The following is a 15,651-nucleotide window of genomic DNA, read 5'->3' as shown; positions in this document are numbered from 1 at the left end:
GGGGGGGGGGTGGGGGGATGCGCTGTGAGGGCAGAGCAGTGGGGTGCAGGGACAGTTTTGGGGCACAGGAAAGGGACTAAGAACCAAATCGAAAGCAGGAATGAGGTGAGGTGGGAGGCTAGGGCGAGGGGTCAGGGAGCCGGGCAGAGGGGGCAGCATGGGACAGACATGAGGTGAGGAGAGCAAAGGAAAGAACCGGGCAGGGAGAGCTTAGCATGGGGACAGAGTTTGGCAGGGGGCCAAGCAGAGGAAGCCAGGGGAAAGGGGAGCGAGGGAGGGGGCTTAGGCAGATGGGAGAGATGGCAGTTAGGGTTCCCTTGCCATGGAGAACACACAACAGCATTTAATTCTTCCCTTAAAGGAGTGATTTATCCAACTCCCCTCCTCCTCCAGTCTCCAAATAGCTCTCTCTTCCAGTGTGTTTCGGAGTAGGTGCTGGGAAAGTGCCAAGGGTACCCTCTTCTGAAGGGGCTAATCCAGTCCCATTTGCTGAGGGCTGGACAAAGACACTTCTGCAGAACTTTCATGGATCTCTGCATATCTTGGGCATGGAAAGAGCCAGAGAATAGCCTGTCCAGTAGCTAGACACTCAGTTGGGAGTCACAGTTTCTGAGTTCCTATCCTGCTTTGCCTCTGATGTGCTGTGTTGACTTCACTTCCCTCTGCCTCCTTTTCCTCATGAGTCAGGGATAGTATGTGCGAACAATGATTACTGTGTGTAAAATACTTCGGGATCATCCAAGAATAAGGTCTTACAGAAAATCAAAATGTTATCTATCATAATTATGATTATTCAGTGACCTCTGTGTAGTTTTGTCAAGTGGTCTGTCTTTGGGTGCGTGTTTTCTCTATTTCAACAGTATCCTGTCTCTTCAGGAAGTGGGGAAACTCTGAAGGTTTTAGCAGCTGGTGCGTTCAGAAATTTACAGAAATCAGTTTCCTCCTGAGAGGAGATCAGTCATATAAAAATACCCTGTTTGGGGTAGGGAATGAGAAAGGAAATGTAGATCTCAGGGTGAAGTAGGATAGAAACCTGGCTGAAGGCATCCCATGTGCTGAGTTAGCAGTTTCAATCTGCAATACATTTTCTCCAACTACTAGCTACCACTTTCTGAGCTGTTCATACTCTGTTTTCACGCTCTCCAGCTCTTGGCATGTTTCCTTCTCCCAACATCTAGGCCTGTTTGATTTTCTCGAGTGTCATAGAGTCATAGAATTTAGGCATTTGATGTGCTGAGCAAGCAGATGTTGCTGGTTTAATCACCTCCAGGTCTTCCTGAGTTGTTTTCCTTTTCTAACTGCACCACAAAACCCTACAGTTTAGAACAGAACCAACAGTGAAACAAGATCAGCGAGGCCCATGACTAAGCCTGAGCATGACAGAAATGTAATACCACCTCCTAGGCCTTTGGCATAATGACTTTAAGGGTGTGCCTACACATAGAAGTTGCACTAATTGAAAGAAAGGCTGGTATTCAGCCACTGCTGTTAAATGAGTACAACGTCCGTATGTGGATATAAGTCCTAACAGTAAAGTCTTTAGGGCTTCCAGATGTTGTGAAGTCCTCTTATATGCTAATACAGACTTGCGGGGGGGGGGGGGTACGTCTGATTGTCAGTTATACGCAAGGCACTAAAGAACATTAACATTGTAATTCTTGCAGGTGGATATGCATAAAGAACTACATGCATGGACTTTTCAAACATACTGTATGAACAACTCAGGGGTAGATCATGCAAGCGCTTTCCTGGCATAACTATAGCTTTGCTTCAAACAAACCATTTAATAGAGGGCAAAAGTAAGTAAAACTTCAGCCCTGTCAACTTAGAGGATCATTCATGTTTATTAGTTCTGTGCCTGTCCTGTCCAGGTGGATGTCAGTGAGTAAGTTTCAAAGAGAAGCTGTTCATTAATGTAGCAGTAGTTTGGCTAATAGTTATTGCCTCACTTAACCATTTACTAAGAATGTTCTGTATTTTCTGAGTGCATTCAAGGAGCATTTCACAGAAGTTAATTAAGCATAAGAAATAGTTGTAGGGTGGATAACTGTTATCCCCATTTTATAGTTGGGTAAACTGAGGAGACGTGACTGTTGAGTGTAACTGATAGGCCAGTTTCTCATAGGCCTGATATTTTGGCTCACAAGTCAGCTAGCTATCAGAATGCCTTGCAGAAATGTTTAAAAAAGTTAGAAGTTACTGATTTGCTAAAACTGTTTAGAAAAATAACCTTTGACACAGAGCCCTATAGTTTTTACTGAGCAAGCAACGTCCTAACTGCAATAGATAAGAATTCAAAAATGAGTAAGCAGCAGCTATTGATTATGCAGTTGAAAATTTATGAAATATGACAGTCTGGAAATGGACTAAAACTAATCTATATTTGTATAAGAAAAGAGGAACCAATAGGAACTGAAACTTCTAAGCAGCCTTGGGTATATCTGTGCTAGGCTATATGCAGGTAATTGGAACAGGCAAAGAGCACAGGCTGCCTGTGGCTGGTTGTAGGACTGGTTCTCATAGACTGGTATCTACACTCTTTCTGTTATGTGCTGTCTAATTAACTAATTATTTAATATATCCAGTCAAGTTGACTTCTGAGGGCTCTTTAATTACTGAACAAATTCTAACCTCACTAAACCCAGTGGTTTGAGCACTGGTTTGAGCACTGGCCCTGCTAAACCCAGGGTTGTGAGTTCAATCCTTGAAGGGGCCATTTGGGGAACTGGGGCAAAAATCTGGGGACTGGTCCTGCTTTGAGCAGGGGGTTGGACTAGATGACCTCCTGAGGTCCCTTCCAACCCTAATGTTCTATATGAGGAATGCAATATCTTAAACCCTTGTTGGAACAGTGTCCATGGCAGAGCTGGGAAAGAAACCCAGGAGTTCTATTCCCTAGCCCCTGAAAATAATATATGGAGCTATACTTATCTCATAGAGCTGGAAGGGACCCTGAAAGGTCATTGAGTTCAGCCCCCTGCCTTCACTAGCAGGGCCACATACTGATTTTGCCCCAGATCACTGGGTGGCCTCCTCAAGGATTGAGCTCACAGCCCTGGGTTTAGCAGGCTAATGCTCAAACCACTGAGCTATCCCTCATCTAACATGGTTGGTTTGGTATTGTGTCCATAGCGTGACTGTGTTTTTGTCACTCAGTGTACTAGAAAGTGTTCTGAAAGACTTGAGATAGAAAGGGAAACTGAGGGCAGGAGACATAACACAAGAACCAGGGGTCACCCAATAAAATTAATAAGCAGCAGCTTTTAAACAAATCTAAGGAAGTATTGTTTCACGCAACACAGAGTCAACCACAGGAACTCATTTCCAGGGGATGTTGTGAAGGCCAAAGCTGTAAATGGAGTTCGAAAAGTTCATGGAGAATAGGTTCTTCAATGACTATTAGCCAGGATGGGCAGGGACGACAGGGGATGAATCACTTGATTGCCCTGTTCTGTTCATTCTCTCTGGAGCACCGGGCATTGGCTGCTGCGGGAAGACAGATACTGGGCTAGATAGTAAAGCTGTTTTTTTGTTCTTTTTTGTTTGTTTTTGACAGTAGTCTGCTTGTGCAGAGTCTGTGCCTCCTGGAGCTTAAAAGGAGCACTTGGGAAAGGCAATGAACCGTGAACTTGTGTGACCTTTTCTGACTCAGCCACTTAGTGTAATATTTCAGTGAGCAGCTCGGCTTTGGCCTCCAGCAACAACATGCCAGTACGGAAACCCCCCTTTCCTCTGCAATCTGCAGACAGGCTTTTGGATCCTGGCTTGTGGTGCATCACTTCATAATGGAGATATGGAAATGCAGTGGACAATGAAATGTTGCGGTGTAGCAGCCCATCTGTGTGATTTGTTCACCCCTGAAACTAAGCTTTCACAATTCGTTTGTGTGAGATCTCTTATCTCCTTTACACTTTTTAATGAGCTAAAAGCAAAAAGACTGTTACAGTCATTCATGTTCCCTTTTCACAATAGGTTGTGATTTATTTTTTTTAATTGCCCCTCCAGCCCTGTTCCCTGATCCTTCAGCCATCATGAGCATTAATTGCTGATGGTATCTGACAGGAATTGCACCCCACTGACTTATTTCACATGTTTGTAAATGGAGTAGGGGGGAAAGCTCTTGTGTACTTGTTAACAACTAAACTGCTGGTGGGGTGATGTATCACAGAGCTCTAGTGACTATTAATGGCCCAGGTGCGTGCAGAGGTCGGGGGGGAGGGGGGTGTGTGTGTGATTTGAATATTCTCACTACTGGGTGAAGTGGGACTGGCTTTCAGTGCAATATTTCACTGAAACCCAAACTCAGATCCTTGGTTGTGGAGTTTGAAATGCTGCCTCAAGTTGTGAGCAGGTGAGAGTCGGATCACAGAGAGGTTTCTTCTGCTGGGGACAGGCTAGGAACATGTTTAAGGAGACTTTCCAAGAGGGATCTGGATCTCAAATGTGTCCATCTGACTTGACTACGGAGGTGTGGTATTGTTTTGTTTCTGTGTTGCTGTATGTTGTTAGCCTCATGCCTCTTCCCTGCAGTACTGTCTGGGGCACAGCTGTCTGAGCAGAGCTAGAGGAGGAGACGATCAGGCAAACTGTCCTTTTGTTCTGCCAATCAGCTGCACTCAAAAGGAAACCCAAGGCTGGAGACTTTTTTCCCTGTTGTGCCTGGAGTTGAATCTGCCCATCGGTCAGTGATCCCAGGATACAAATCAGCAGTTTGTCTGGGAGGCAGTAATTTCACTCGCCCACAATGGGTTCATGGATGCCAGATGACAGGATATTTTCTCCTAGGCTGGGTGTGGCATATTTAATTCCAAATCTAACATTGGAAAGGCAGCTAACTCTGTGACAGTCAGCACACAAACACGTGGTCGTTCCTTCTCTAGGAGCCTGGTGCTGCCCTTGCTGTACCAAAGGGTTGTGCAGTCATGGCTTCGTTTTAAGGGCGAGCTTCTAGGACGGATGTGGGGCTTTTTGGTCCAGGGATGTTCCGTTGTATGATCGGGAGTAAAGCACCCAAACCCAGCCCGCATTCTAAGTTGGTTGTGTGAAGGACTCTCACTCTGTCTTTGCTCTCTGCAGCCTGCTTGTCTGATGCCACATTGGAGGAGGAAGGTGCCATTATGGAGTGCTGCCATGGAGGCCACACTGTGTATCCACACGTGCCTTTGGCTGATTCCAGCCTGGATTCCCTTGCTAATGCCAAATGGATTTGCACATGGTTCAGAACTCAAGCCTGGGGCTAAAACCCAGGAGATGGCTCAAGGCTCTGGAAAGTTAACCTGGGCCGTGCACTTAAATGTGCCGGAGGGGTTGTCTTCCCGTGAGGAGGAGCTGAAGCGACAGGCAGACGAACTGGCCAGGACGGGAGGACTGGTGAACCTGGGTCGGATCGGGGAGTTAAAGGACCGTTACCTCTTCGCCCACCAATCAAATGGCCACACAGAACAAGGACTTGAAGCAATAAGGAGATCGGTAGAGGCTTTATTTGCACAGCATGACAGCGTGCGGTGGCACTCTGAGCAGAAGCTTCTGAAGCGCTCCAAACGCAGCCTGCACTTTAACGACCCTGAATACCCCAACCAGTGGCATCTGGTGAGTGTCCTTCGTGTGCTAGCCATTGTGGGATCTCGCGGCTGCTCTGGGCAGACTGCAGCGCTGGTAGGGTGAGCCCTGAGATTTGCCTGGAAATGGGTGGGGGAAACAGCCTCTTGGAGATCAGAATGGATTTTCTTTCTGGGAACTGTTTGGCCCTGTTCCCAGTGCACAAGTGATCGTGTCACCAAACCACTGCCCTGGCTGGGCCCCTGGCTGGCATGCTTGGCAAATAGGGCAATGAGCTCCTGTCCCATCCTTGGAGGTGGTTCCCCCAGGGCAGGGGACTGCCCCGCTTCTCTCCGGGTTGTACTTCCATCTCCTACGGCTGACATGCTCACTTGAAATCAGCTGGACTGGGAGAGTGGGAAACTGACCTGTCCTGCTTCTTACGGGAATAGGTAGGTGGCAGTTGAACCTGAGCAGAGGCCAGACAAAGCTTTGTACCAGGGAAATGGCCTACATTTCACACTGGTATGGAAGTTCCCAGGCCCTCCTGCTGCTGCAGGGGATAGGTACCAGTTTAAAACCTGATTTGATTGATTGATTGATTTGGGAGTGCTGGGCACCCACAGCTCCAGCTGGGTGTTAGGAGCTTTAGGTGCTCATCATCTCTGAAAGTCAGGCCAGTAGTGACTCTGTCACGAGGCTTCTTGCACTCCCAGCCATCAGCTTCATGCCCTCCCCTAAGCAATGGCTGAGAGCAAATGTTCCTGTCATCCGCCTGGGAGCCAGGATCCCAGTGCGCTCTGACCCTCCTTCCCCAGCCGCTGCCCCGGCTCGGCTGTTGCTCACCCCTCCTTCTTTTTGCCGGCGCTTAGAACAATCGGAGGACTCCGGGAAAGGATATCAATGTGACGGGCGTGTGGGAGCAGAATGTGACAGGCCGTGGGGTGACCGTAGTGGTCGTGGATGATGGCGTGGAGCACACCAGCCAAGATATACAGCCAAATTACGTGAGTACCCCACAGCCTGGCTCTGGAGTGGGATGCGCTAGCTGGTCTGAGATAAGAGCGGCCAATAGGCCAAAGCAAGTGTTGGCCTAGGAGCAGCCCAAACATGAAACTCTTCCCTTGTAGCTCCACTGTAGCTGGCAGCAGCGTGGCTGCTTAAGGGACTCAGAGCCCATTAGCAATAGCACTTCTCAGTTCACCTGGAGGTGTCTCTTGTGCCACTCATGCTAGTCCTCTCCCGCAGTCCCTCCCGGCCACTAGGAATGGGTGAGACGGGGGTTGGAACCGGAGGCTCCTGCACTCTGATTGTAGTAGCTGACTGGCCTGGCGTGTCTCTTGTGTGCAGGAGGCTACGTAAACCCTGCACAGATTGCTAGTGAGCAGCAGATATCTGGGGCCTGCTGTGCCAGGTGAGCCATGAGTATCAGAGGTGCCCACCTGGAGATCTTACAAGCTGCTCCCTTAGGCAGCAAGGCAAAGCCAGGGCTGCTCACCGGGAAGGACCTTTCCCTTGTCTGTGGAGGGAGAAGTGGGGGTCATGTTTGTTCCCTGCTCCAGGGTGAAATGAGGACACTTTACCTTTGTTTGCAATAGTTTCTTTTGGCTATGGGGACTCTGGCTTTGGGTGCTGCAGACATTCCCTGTCTCTACTGGCAGGCTGGACAGAGAGCAGCTACGTGGGGAGGGGTGAATGTCCCAGCAGTGGCTAGGAAGATGCCTATTAAATCCCTTGGCAGAGGCCAGCTTCCCTCCAGCTTCCAGATGAAGAAAGAAATGGAAGCCATGTTCCTCAAGTACACCTGGTCATTGAGAGGTGTCCATAAGAAGCTGGCAATCACAGAGAGAAGTAGACTCACTTAAAAGCAGGGCCAGAGAGAACACTGTCCGGGAATCCTGGGCATGCTGTGAACTGGCTGGGATGGGGAGGACGACATATTTTCTAGGTACTAAAATGTCTTTCAGTTTGACTCTACCATTCCACTGCCCATCAGGAAACCAGTGCTGGTTCTGCTAATACCCTTCCACAGTGATACATAATGGGGTTTGGTCACTAACCCACATGGACCCTGCCTCTGCGTTCTTTAAGCTTTCAGCCTATGCTTTCCAGGCCTGCTAACGTGGTATTAAATCCTGCTTTCTCCAAAGAAAGGAGACCTCTAAGCTACGGTTGTTGGTCTGTTTCAGAGCCCTGAAGGCAGCTATGACTTGAACTCCAATGACCCCGACCCTATGCCCCGCCCTGATGCAGAAAATGGAAACCACCACGGGACCCGGTGCGCTGGTGAAATCGCAGCTGTCCCAAACAACGGCATCTGTGCTGTGGGAGTTGCCTATGGCAGCCGCATTGCAGGTATGCCGCCTCTGCTTGCTGAGTTCGGTGCCTTTTTCAATCCTCTCTGCTGTGTATTGTCCCCTTGTCTAGCGGGGTGGTTTGTCTGGCGTGTGTTGGCTTTGTTCCCATGCCAGGTTGGTGAGTTAGTCAACATTTTTGCAAGGGAAATATCAGTGATATCACATTTCCCCCAGTGTTTTGGGGTGTTTGGATGTTGTGGGTTGGCTTGGACCCATTTCTGTATTGCTCGAGCTCCCTACATGTGTAAGTTAGGTTGATGTTTGGGAATCTCCCTTGCTGCCTACAACAACTACGCTATGGCCTTGTGCACTTATGGCCTCATGCAGATGTCCAGGAAGCCAGTATGATGAGACAGGGCCACTGACACACCTGAGAAAGTCTGGTTTCTTTTCAGCTCTGAAAGTGGTTGTGCCCCAGTGTCTCTATGGTGCAGGACTCCCCATGCTAGAGGCTGGCTGGTGGATCTAACATTGGCCATTGGTGCTTTCTACTCACAAACTGAGCCAAAAGCTTCCTGCTGCAACTGAAATGAGTCTTGGATACCATGCACTCTGGTGCAGTGATACGTGCCAAGCATTTTGGTTCCCAGAATCCTTCCGTGCCTTGTGATTCCAGTGAAGCGAAGCGGTGTGCCATCCCCTACAGACCTTGCTGTTCACCTTGCTTCGTCTCCACAGACATGATGTGCACAGACATGGCTGCACATCTGTTCTGTGCAAAACCAGGGAAACGGTTCCTGTTGACTCTGCCCTTTGGTTTTAGTCCGTACTGAAACCACCTTGATGCCCCTTGATTTCAGTGAGAGAATTTAGCCCTGCAAGGCGGGAGGGTCCCAGAGCTCGGACTCTCTGCTGAAGTTTTATAGCCCTGCAGTCCCAGCCGTGAGCTTGAGTCAGCTGCTATGAGACGGCCACAGGTGCTTAATTGCAGTTCAGACATACCCACTGGATGCCTGTGAACTTAATAGTCCTGTGTTTTCACTCTGTCCAGCAGATGGTGCTGCTGTCCTTAAAATGAATCCAAATGGCCCATGAATACCAGTAGTTAGCACCAGCCAGCACTCCACCTGCAGGGTAAAACCAGGGAGACCACATGCTGTGGAAGTAGAGACTCAATGCAGTTGGGCTCCTACACAGTTAATTTGTTCTGTTTCTTGGAGCACTTCCCCCTGCCCATGGCTTTTTCTGCACAGCTCCTCAGTAATGTGCATTGCTGAAGGGCCCCTCTGTAGTACCTGAGGTCACTCTGTACCTGCCTGGCTCCACCCTGGCTTGGAGGCTTTGGTTATTGCCATTGGAAAGTAGAGCTTATTTAGCAGAGTGCAACAGGAACGATGGGATTGTGGTTTAAACCATGGGGCTGGGCGTAGGGAGGGTCTAATCCCAGCTTTGCCAGAGTGACCTCAGGCAAGACACGTCTTTTCTCCATGCCTCAGTTTCCCCATTGGAGAAATGAAGCTCTGTCCCTTGCAGAGGAGGTGAGAGCGTAAATGAATGTCTCTCCCATGTTTTGCAGTAGATCTGTGGATGGAAGGTGCTATAGATGTGCAGAGTGTCACTATAGTAATTAAATTGGGTGCCAGCAGCCAGTTTTTGTTCTCTAGGGCATAGTATATAAAACAATATGAAATTTTGCCATAAAATGACCCCGTGGGTTGGAGGGAGAGGAGGCAGGGAAAGCCAGCTGCACTCTCGGTTTATTCCTCAGGAATTTGTTTAGTGAAGAATCTGTGCTTGCTAAGAGTGATCAAACCATAATCTGAACCTGCCCCCGAGTCTGTGAATTGGGTACAGCTCAAGCAACGCAGGAACCAGGCAGAGCAGCCTCTGGCTAAGGGGTGGGACAGGGGATGTCTCCCTCTGCCAAGCATTCACTTGCAGTCCTGAGACCACACATGGCTTGCTGCAAGCTGGCTGGATTTCAGAGACCTGGGAGTGGTGCAGTGTCAGTGCTGCTTTCATTCGACTTCTTTGGCACGGAGTCGGGGACCATTCCACTGTGACAGCAAATAAGGCACTTGTGCTGCACCGACCTGGAGCGGAAACTGGTGGGTGTTTCCTCTGGGATAAAGATTTTAACTCAGGTGTATGCCTGGTTTCCATGTGTAATATTATTTCCTAACCTAAACTATGATGCAATACCATTCGACTATCGACTCTTTGGTTCCCTGAAAGCATGTGTCCAGTTTAAGGTTTCATTTGTTTTTAATGTCGGGTTTACTCTACTGTGAAACAGTCAGTGTCTTGATCACAGAAATGTGGTGGTCCTGCAGCTTAGAAGCCTTTCTGATTAATAATATATTGAGCAGATACATATCCACTTCTGCCATAAAGAATCCCTAAATACTTAGCAACCTATACATAATGGGATCATTTCGCCCAATGCTGCATTACAGCTGGTTCTGGAGTGGAACACATCAGCTGTGTAACAGCGCACAGCATAGCAATTTAGTACAGGTGGCTTAAAAAATACTGTCTCCAGCTGAGACTGTAGGGGGGCTGGGGAGGCAGAATAGAATTGTCTGAACTGGAATATGGCCAGGATGCCTCAGTCCTAGTGAAGAGCACCAGTGGATCTTTGGGGACCCCAAGGGCACATCTGTGCTGCAGCTGGGATCGAGCCTCCCAGCCCATGTAGACAGACTCGTGGCAGTGGGACTCACGCTAGCATGCGAAAGAGAGCTATGTGGCTGTTACAGTGTGGTGGAGGCTTGGGCTCACCACCTGATCGGGGGAGGGGGCGGGATTGAGCTGGTGTGACAAGCTGGTGCTGCAGTGTCCACATTGCTATTTCTAGCCAGCTTGAGCCCCACTTGTGTGAGGCTGTCTCCCCAGCTTGCTCCCCGCTCCAGTGTGGACATACCCCAGGAGGTGAAGACTTTGGCCTTTTGTCTCACCTGACCCACACACATCCCTGTGCCGTCCTTCCCCATCCTTCTACGCCAGCTCCCAAGTTCAGAGCAGAGACGTGCAAATCACCGCAGTGACCTGACACTGCTTCCAGCAGCCGCTCGTGTTTCACTGGCTGACTCCTTATCCACCTCTCCTTGCCATGGGGTGAGGGGCTCTGGCAGTTTGTACACGGGAGGCTTGGGCTTCCCGTTCACTAGCCCAGAATGAGCCTCTGTGTGGCTTGACTCAAGGTCTAGCCTGAGTCCAGGGAATCCATCTCCCTTGTTCCCGCGCAAACGAACCAGTTTGGCCTGATGCTGGGACCGTGGATGTCCCTGCTGGGAACCTGCCCAGGAGCTGGTTCACACTGTTTTTACAGCTAACGGGATCCATTACAGTAACACTAATTGTCCTTTGTTGTGCAGGCATCCGAGTCTTGGATGGGCCCCTCACAGATAGCATGGAGGCTATCGCTTTCAACAAGCACTATCAGATCAATGACATCTACAGCTGCAGGTGAGCCCAGAGCTCTGTGCTAAGGGGCACGGGGCAGGTCCTGCCAAAACACATGGCATGACTGCCCTTAGTATGAGTGGTGCAGAGCCCGGTGCCGGGCTCCTTTCCCGGGGTGTACTGGCAAAATCAGAGCGGTGGCTGTCTGATTGTTACAAGCTTCTGCCCCCCTCCATCCATGCCAGCTCCCATCCTTCTCTTCCGCTTCTAAGGAGCAGCTTGGCTGTGAGCACCAAAACCTGTAGCACCCATAGCACCTTTCCCCTTTGTGTGCTCATGTTGAAACGAGATTAAAATGGTGGAGGGAGGTCGCCCCCTTTGCTCGGTGGGATAACGTCTGCTGGAAGGAACAGCTGGTCTGGGGATGCACCAGCTGTTTGGGGCTGGGGGCGAGGGATTCTACTGGTGTCAGGCCCAGGAGATGGGGATCCCCAGAGAGATGCACTAGCACTTTGCAGATCTCTAGCACCCTTCATTAAAAGGCTCTGAAGGCCTCAGTGAAGCTCCCAGAGCCTTCCTTGAGATGGGTTGGCATTGCGGTCCCTGCTGGGAGGATGGGAAGTGAAGTGCAGAGGTCAGAGGCAGAATCCTGGCGCCCTGGCCTCCAGTGCATTGTTCGGAGTGCTCGCCCACACTTCTGTCTTCCCAGCCCTGTTTTGGGCTTCGGACCTGGGACCCCGCGGGAAGCGTCAGAGGGCTCTTAGTGCTGCATTAGGAGTCTTGGCCCTGGTGTCCCCGGGAGCAGGGCTTTTATTAAGCTGTGTGGTATGTTTCCTCCTGGCGGCAGAAGAATCCATACCACAAACACAGCCACTGTATGTTCTTAGCAAGGCCCTGTCTGGAAGGAAGGCAGGAGCTGAACATGGGGACATGGGCTTGGGCTGCATATCTTTTGGCATCAAGCTTTACAAGCATCTCCTGCTCCATCCTGTCTTGCCAGGAGTCCTGCACAGCTGAGCCAGGTGGAGGTTTGCAGCCTATCATATTTCAGGGGTGGGTCTGTGATTTTATTGTTACTGATAGACACATCGGAGCTGTTGAAGGCTGAAGTACACTGTGCTCAGTGCTCCTGGATGGGAGTCTGTCTCCAGGCCTGTCCACTGGGAGATTGTCTAGTGCCTTTTCAAACTGCTCCAACTAAACTGACTGTAAAACCAGTTAGAGCTGTGGGGTAAACCCAGTTAAGGCAGCTTGAGCTATTCTTAATCAGCCAGCTTCCAGACGGGTGTAGACTGGCCCCCGGGGACACCCAGCCTTGTGTGCAGGTGAGGCTTACAGAGGAAACTGGAGCCCAGAGGCAGGTGAGTGGGAGGTGCATTGTGAGCTGGCGTGTCTAGGGAGAATAGCCTTACCCAAAATCAAACCTTCCCTCCACTGGAGTCAGACCCGGAGCATGGTCTGAACACGAGGCAGGGTCCAACAGCCCGGGGCCCCCTTGGATAGATGGCAAAGTGCTGTATGCTCAGCTCCCAGACGGCTGAAAGCTGGTCCTGTCTGACAGGTGCTCGGGGGCCTCTGCCCAGACTTTGCCCTTAACTGGCACTAACCTGGTTGGCAGATTGGATAGATGGTGGCCATGAAGACTGAGCTCCTTTCCTGCCCTAGAGGTGGGCTTTGCTGGGCAGAGTAGGGCTGCATGTGGGAAGCTGTTCCTTGACTTGTCTGTGCTGCCTCTGTCTTGTGGACTGATAAAGGGCTGCCAGTCGGGCACCTTCTCCCAGCACTACAGTCACGCATGAAAACTTGAATTCAAAGCAGCGTCCCAAGGTGACTGTCTTTTCCTGGTCTCTCTCTTCACAGCTGGGGTCCAGACGATGATGGCAAAACTGTGGATGGTCCTCATCAGCTGGGAAAGGTATCAGAAAACTGAGCCAGCCCCAGGGCGACCACCTCACTGGGAAATGCCTTGTAATTCTTGGTTTGCCTAAAGCCCAGAGCAGGAGGGACTGCCCTGTGGTGCAGAAAGCTCTTGTGCTACCCCATCGTGCAGCGCACACCACCCCAGGTCACTGTGCCCCAGGGAGAGCTGCCGTTGCCTCAGAAAGGGTGACAGCCGGGGTTGTAGGGGATGGTGACTTGAAGTTCTAAGGAAAAGTTCATCTCACTGGGAAAGGAAGAGGCTCCAAGGTGACTGAATAGACTCTCAGTCCCTTTGATACTTAACAGCTTTTGTATCAGTCAATCTCGGAAGGCCTGGGAATAAATAAGGGACTCAGGCAAAGTATCCAGACCCTGATGAGTGGGATAAATGGCAGGGGAGTCAGTCTGGAAGGGGCGTGTACAGGCATTTAAGATGCCCCTGCCTGGGAGAACGAGGTGGCCGGAAAGGAGGAGGAGGAAGGAGTGATTTTTGGATTAACCCACCCGGGGGCTGGCTGGGTTTTCCTTCCCTCTCCCTAGAATGGTTGGTCTGGCAGCTGCTGGAGTGCAGAGGTAATCTGGCCCCTGGCAGACTCTGTAATCCAGCTCCGCTGCTCGTTAAAACATTCTGTCAGGTCTGTGAACAGCCCCTTCACTTCTTGCAAACAACTGTAAGTTATTGTGGCTGTGGGCTGAGAGTTTCCCTATATTAGTCACTGCTCGGCACTGCAGCAGGAGAGCCTGCACTGTTACTGAGCAGCAAATGAAACACACCCCAAAAATGCAGGCAGAAGCCAGGCTGCTGACTCTGATGCAGATCAGGCTGACTCTGATGCTCTTGGCTTTCGCTAATGTAAGCATTTATCACAGCCATGCTGTGCACTGGCTCCCCATCAATGCGCCCGCCACCCAGTGACTTACTCACGTGAGTAAGAGCTACAGGATCAACCCTCTAGTTTTTATCCATAGAGTACTTGATGGGCGAGAGCCTGGCTGACCCAGGGACTGCGTCTCCATGGGCCTGATCCAAAGCACGTTAAATTCCGGGGAAATATACCTATTGATTTCAGAGGGTTTGGGATCAGAGCCCATCTGCAAACTCCTGAGAGTGCCCTGTGGCTGTTCTGGGGAAGGTGTGCAGCACACCTTGGGGAAGGTCTTGGGAGGCCGAGGCTGTGAGTGGACTGTGGAACTCCCTACCTCTGGAGACCGGGATGGACACATTCCTCATCTCTTTGCCCGGGCGTTCCCTTGAAAATAGGGAGGCTGCCCAGTGGCCAGTGAGCTTGTTCCTTCCAGAGCCCTTTCTGCAGAACAGCCCATAGAAGTGCACGCTCACCAGAGATGGACGGAAGAACATTGTCCCAATTCCCTAACAGCCTTCACCGTTTACTACCTTGTACCTTGTATTTGATGCCTAGAGCCTGCTGTGATGGGCTTAGCTAGACGATGCCTCCTTTGGAGTGAGTGCCTAGAAATTCAAGTGCACAGCTCATCTTTAGCTCTCCGCTAACACAGGGTGGGATTTCACACTCTGAATTTGTTCTGCCACGCTGTTGCTGCATCTCTGCAACCACAGAACAGCAGTTGCGCTGCAGCTCGGTGGCGTGGATATGGTTGCATTAAAGCATATATCTCTGTCACGCTGTGGTTACAAATGGATTCCAGTTGTGCCTGTTCATTTATTCTTTCCCAGCATTCATAGGCCTTCCAGAATGCTGAGACCAGCATCTGGGTCTCTAGTAGCTACTTAGCACCTCTGTAGCATGGTTCATCCAATGATCTCAGAATGTGTATAACAGATGCAGCTCATGCCACTGCTGGGAGGCAGGAGGAATTATCTTTGCTTCGTAGTTGGGTAAATTGAGGCATAGAGTGGTTATGACTGACTTCTGGTCACACCGTGAGCTGGGAATTGTAGCCAGAGGGCATTGACTCCCAGTTTCCAGTTCTAAGTGCTAAGATACAGTTTTTTAGCACATAACGTGCTCATCCGAGGGGTCCATGCAATGAACTCTTTACTAGTTACTAGGGTCACTGCCTGTGCCTTTGGAAGTGCTGCCACCTCTGGGTTGGAACATGGGTGCTGCTAATGGAGTCCCGCAATGTTGCACAATAACGGGTTTAAGACAAGGTACCTTCTCCAGCTGAAAATGCAGGGAGAGAGTAAGAAAGCAGAACGTGATTCAGATCAACATAGTCAAAGCAGAGAAATATGGGTATCAGAGTGGAAAATTCTTTAACCCCAGTAATTGTGCCGGTAAGCCTGGATACGGGGACAATGGGAACTCATTCTTGAGCAGTAACATGGCTTTTCTCTTCCTTAGGCTGCCTTGCAACACGGGGTGATTGCTGGTCGCAAGGGCTTTGGAAGCATTTTCGTCGTGGCCAGTGGCAATGGAGGGCAGCACAATGACAATTGCAACTACGATGGTTACGCCAACTCCATCTACACCGTCACTATAGGTAACTTGCCACGTGCATGTGCCTG

General features: G+C 50.2%; 1 protein-coding gene across 3 annotated transcripts in view; it reads left to right on the top strand.

Annotated features, from left to right (window-relative positions):
- PCSK7 (proprotein convertase subtilisin/kexin type 7) overlaps window positions 1-15,651 on the top strand; it is a 53,838-nt gene that overhangs the window by 1,294 nt on the left and 36,893 nt on the right. For 2 of the 3 annotated variants that reach the window (XR_012657188.1, XM_032796082.2), the window contains exons 2-7: window positions 5,077-5,589; window positions 6,411-6,545; window positions 7,728-7,893; window positions 11,213-11,303; window positions 13,101-13,155; window positions 15,488-15,626. Coding sequence is in view for 2 of the 3 variants with exons in the window: in XM_032796082.2 (XP_032651973.1) it covers window positions 5,089-5,589; window positions 6,411-6,545; window positions 7,728-7,893; window positions 11,213-11,303; window positions 13,101-13,155; window positions 15,488-15,626 (1,087 nt within the window). In the remaining variant the exon portion in view is untranslated. Of the gene's footprint in view, window positions 1-4,384; window positions 4,469-5,076; window positions 5,590-6,410; window positions 6,546-7,727; window positions 7,894-11,212; window positions 11,304-13,100; window positions 13,156-15,487; window positions 15,627-15,651 lie in introns of those variants that run through there. The other variant, XM_032796081.2, reaches the window with a different exon arrangement.

Source organism: Chelonoidis abingdonii, chromosome 18, assembly GCF_003597395.2.
Source record: "Chelonoidis abingdonii isolate Lonesome George chromosome 18, CheloAbing_2.0, whole genome shotgun sequence".
Classification (NCBI taxonomy): Eukaryota; Metazoa; Chordata; order Testudines; family Testudinidae; genus Chelonoidis; species Chelonoidis abingdonii.
Note: the sequence above shows the minus strand (reverse complement) of the source record. Positions and strands in the feature narration are given on the sequence as shown.